The sequence below is a fragment of the Notothenia coriiceps genome, unplaced genomic scaffold, assembly GCF_000735185.1.
Source record: "Notothenia coriiceps isolate Sejong01 unplaced genomic scaffold, NC01 NC01_scaffold00021972, whole genome shotgun sequence".
NCBI lineage: Eukaryota > Metazoa > Chordata > Actinopteri > Perciformes > Nototheniidae > Notothenia > Notothenia coriiceps.
This window is the reverse complement of record NW_011354673.1, coordinates 7,315-9,479: the sequence shown is the minus strand read 5'-3', so window position 1 is coordinate 9,479 and position 2,165 is coordinate 7,315. Positions and strand designations below refer to the sequence as shown.

General features: G+C 42.9%; 1 protein-coding gene across 1 annotated transcript in view; it reads right to left on the bottom strand.

Moving 5' to 3' along the window:
* Positions 1-514: 514 nt before the first annotated feature.
* Positions 515-2,165, bottom strand: part of LOC104953550 (dynein heavy chain 5, axonemal-like) — a gene marked incomplete at both ends in the record, with an annotated part of 8,872 nt that continues 7,221 nt past the window's right edge. Inside the window, 2 exons of the mRNA XM_010780496.1 lie at positions 515-670; positions 1,118-1,312. Coding sequence (XP_010778798.1) covers positions 515-670; positions 1,118-1,312 — 351 coding nt within the window. The remainder of the gene's footprint in view (positions 671-1,117; positions 1,313-2,165) is intronic.

Sequence of the window (2,165 nt, the reverse complement as noted above, 5' to 3'; positions counted from 1 at the left end):
CATCACCCATCTTCTGTTGAGCTTCAATTGGTGGACAGATGGCCTTAAGTTCTCCAGCAAAATGTCTTGATAAACTTGAGAATTCATTTTTCCGTCGATGATGGCAATCTGTCCAGGCCCTGAGGCAGCAAAGCAGCCCCAAACCATGATGCTCCCTCCACCATACTTCACAGTTGGGATGAGGTTTTGATGTTGGTGTGCTGTGCCTTTTTCTCTCCACACATAGCGTTGTGTGTTCCTTCCAAACAACTCAACTTTGGTTTCATCTGTCCACAGAATATTTTGCCAGTAGTGCTGTGGAACATCCAGGTGCTCTTTTGCAAACTTCAAACGTGCAGCAATGTTTTTTCTGGACAGCAGTGGCTTCCTCCATTTTATGACCAACTTATGCGGAAATCCAGGTAATTCCAAAGGGTTCACATACTTTTTGTTGCAACTGTATACAGTATAGAGAGGGGATATGACAGAGTACGTTGGAAATTCATGTTGGAGAAAGACTTCACAGGAGTCCTACTTTATAAGTGGATCCAGACTTGATGTAGTTTTTGTCCAGTATGTTGTCCAGGACAGGGTCCAGTTCCTCCCCAACGTCCTCCAACAGCAGGGGGCGCCCCAGAGACAGACTGTCCTCCAGGTGAGAGCGGAAATATTTATGGTTCAGAGACGTCATCTGGGACACAGACGGAGACAATATAAGGAACATGCCTTCAAGTGCCCTAAACCTGCGTTCTTTCTACGATCCAGCAGTGACTAAAGTGGTTGCAGAAAACAATCAGATTTTATAAAAATGTATGAGAAAATGAACCAAAATAGACTTCCGAAACCAAGTTGGTGACGGACAAATATTAAATGTAGATCGGCAAAGCATTGTCAGGGTCAAATAAACCAAGAAGAACTCGCCAAAACACAACATTGTGATGTGTGATGATGATGGTGACGGAGATGATGATGGACTGAATCAAGATGGTGACGGCCCAAAATGAAGATGTTGGCAGCCATAATGCCAACACTGAGGCTTCAAAACAGCAAACCGTAGAGGGCGTACGAGTCACCACTCCTTTGTATCTGTATGGTCAGCACTCGGATTACATTTGTTTAATGTGTTCATACTACTCACCTGCAACTTCTGGTCCCGCTCCCTGTTCTGGATCCAGGTCTTGCCCTGGCCCTGGGGGTCTATCAGCAGCGGGTAGCGGGACGCCTTGGTCACCACGATGCCGTTCTGGATGGACAGGTCGTCGCTGGGTAACCCCTGCAGGCTCCACTCGCTCACCGTGGTGTTGTCTACCAGCAGGCCAATCACGTTCAAGTCCTGCGGAGAATTGAATATTTCCTTATTTCTTTTTAAAACTCCTGACAAGAGAGTCTAGATGTTTACATTTAATAAATATACAGGCAATAATAATAATAATAATCAATTGTTTGTTCTGTAGGAGCTCTCTTAAGTAATCCAATAATATATTCATCGCCACAGTAATCCCATTCTTAAAAATGTTCAACTATAAATACTATACAGGACTGTCTCAGAAAATTAGAATATTGTGATAAAGTTCTTTATTTTCTGTAATGCAATTAAAAAAACAAAAATGTCATACATTCTGGATTCATTACAAATCAACTGAAATATTGCAAGCCTTTTATTATTTTAATATTGCTGATTATGGCATACAGCTTAAGAAAACTCAAATATCCTATCTCTAAATATTAGAATATCATGAAAAAGTATACTAGTAGGGTGTTCAACGAATCACTTGAATCGTCTAATTAACTCGAAACACCTGCAAGGGTTTCCTGAGCCTTGAAAAACACTCAGCTTGGTTCAGTAAACTAAATCACAAGTATGGGGAAGACTGCTGATCTGACTGCTGTCCAGAGGACCGTCATTGACACCCTCCATCAGGAGGGTAAGACACAAAAAGAAATTTCTCAAAGAGCAAGCTGTTCACAGAGTGCAGTTTCAAAGCACATCCACAAAAAGTCTGTTGGAAGGGGGAAATGTGGCAGGAAACGCTGCACAACCAAGAGAGATGACCGCAGCCTTAACAGCATTGTGAAGAGAGTCGCTTCGCAGAATTATGGGGGGGAGTTGCAAGACGAGGTGGATGAAGCTGGACCAGGTATAAAAGTCACTGTTCACAGACGCTGTCGGTAAATGGGTCTACAAA